This window comes from Aplysia californica, unplaced genomic scaffold, assembly GCF_000002075.1.
Source record: "Aplysia californica isolate F4 #8 unplaced genomic scaffold, AplCal3.0 scaffold00424, whole genome shotgun sequence".
Taxonomy (NCBI): Eukaryota; Metazoa; Mollusca; class Gastropoda; order Aplysiida; family Aplysiidae; genus Aplysia; species Aplysia californica.
This window is the reverse complement of record NW_004797694.1, coordinates 278,526-280,080: the sequence shown is the minus strand read 5'-3', so window position 1 is coordinate 280,080 and position 1,555 is coordinate 278,526. Positions and strand designations below refer to the sequence as shown.

At 43.7% G+C, this 1,555-nt stretch overlaps 1 protein-coding gene across 3 annotated transcripts in view; it reads right to left on the bottom strand.

The window, feature by feature from the left end:
* Positions 1 to 1,186, bottom strand: part of LOC101847514 — a 36,130-nt gene extending 34,944 nt beyond the window's left edge. Inside the window, exons 1-2 of one of the 3 annotated variants that reach the window (XM_005104542.3) lie at positions 1,084 to 1,186; positions 406 to 830 (exon numbers count right to left, since the gene is read on the bottom strand). In XM_005104542.3, coding sequence (XP_005104599.1) covers positions 406 to 650 — 245 coding nt within the window. In that variant the 5' untranslated portion in view covers positions 651 to 830; positions 1,084 to 1,186. Of the gene's footprint in view, positions 1 to 405 lie in introns of all 3 variants that reach the window. The other 2 variants (XM_005104541.3, XM_005104540.2) reach the window with 2 other exon arrangements.
* Between the last annotated feature and the right edge of the window lie 369 nt (positions 1,187 to 1,555).

Below are 1,555 nucleotides of genomic sequence, written 5' to 3'. Positions count from 1 at the left end.
GCTCTGTCACTCACACTGTCTCTCCATCCACAGCTCAGCTCGTCATACGTTCAAAAGTTGCCCACTGATCATGTTTAGTTAGTGTGTGTATGTAGTTTGTGTGTGTACATGTGATGTGCATGATGGTGGTGGGTGTGTGGTGGGTGTTACAGAAGGTTGTCTGTAGGCGGGCGTTGCCATGCGGTGTTCCTTCCCAGACGAGAGGCAGAATGAAAGTTGGCGCTGAACTCTCGCAATAAATAGGCAAAAAATCACGAGACCGGAAGCCAGAAACCGTTCGGAGAAATAAAGATTGGCACTATTTCTCCGAACGTTCGGAGAAATAGTCACTTCGTTTTAGTATTTTACCCCTTGGAAACAATAAAGTCAATAAAGATAGACAATCACATGATGAGTGCACTTTACCTGTTTGAATAGGTCTTGGAGCTGAGCAGTTGATTGTACTTGGGCACTGCTGCCACCGAGTCCACTGGCAACATGAGCTCCTCCTTGTGTTTTGAGCGACAATTCTGAGCAGTAACATTGGAAAAGCGCTCATTGATTATGTCCCAGGAATCTCTCTCCATCCAGGTGTACGGAGTTGGACTCACAAGATACACTCCCCAGCAAAACACAACCAAGAACATACATACTTTCACAGTTGAATTCATGTTTGGTTTTTATAAGAGGCTCAGCAGCAGCACTACTGAACTCACTTGACAATGAAGTAGAGGCAGAGGGGACACTTTCCTCAATCCTCAGTTTTACGATCACGCGGATCCCTCAAAGATTTCAGAATCTAGATCTATACAGACCAAAGCGTGTGGGGATGTCAAAACTGTGATTTTAACCTGAAATGTAAATCAAACTGTTCTAGAAAATACAAAATCAAACAACGATCGTCCACAAAAAGTTGTCTGTCTTGTATTGGCCTAGAATAAGGAAGTGAAGCTTGAGTCAGAACTCCAAAAATGACGCAGCAGGTAAACTGCCTTCTAAAGTCAAAAACGCACTATTCACTATTCCGCACAACAATACGTTCATGAAAACTGATAATAAAGTATCTGAAATCTTCCGAAGGCCTGAAACTCGTTAGAACTTTACAGAAGTGTGTCGCTGTAAAGGGGCACTTCCGCGTCCCGCTCCATCATGGCGATTTTCCCAGCACCTGAGAGAGGGAGAGAACGGGGACACGGTATTTTCGAAACACCGGAAGCCGCGACCTGTGACACAGGACAGAGGTGAGAAAGACGACAAAAGGTGTCGCAAAAATGGGTCAAACACAAAATGTTCACGAATCTCAAACAAAACAATTATTATCATAGAGGAGCATTATTTTAGGGGTTTCTGTGATTTCATGCTTGTTTTCAGAGCATGTTTTCTGCCATTGCTCTATCTTTATTCATGTCATTAGGGCAAATTATAATATCCTTCTTTAGCATAACACCTGCATCTAGCTGGGCCCAAGTACGATAGGATCCCTCAGACCCAAGTAAAAACAGTTTGAAGAGAGCGGCGGTATTATAGTTTTTTGTTGGTTCCGGATAGAATGAGGGTGGGATGGAGAAATCGGGGG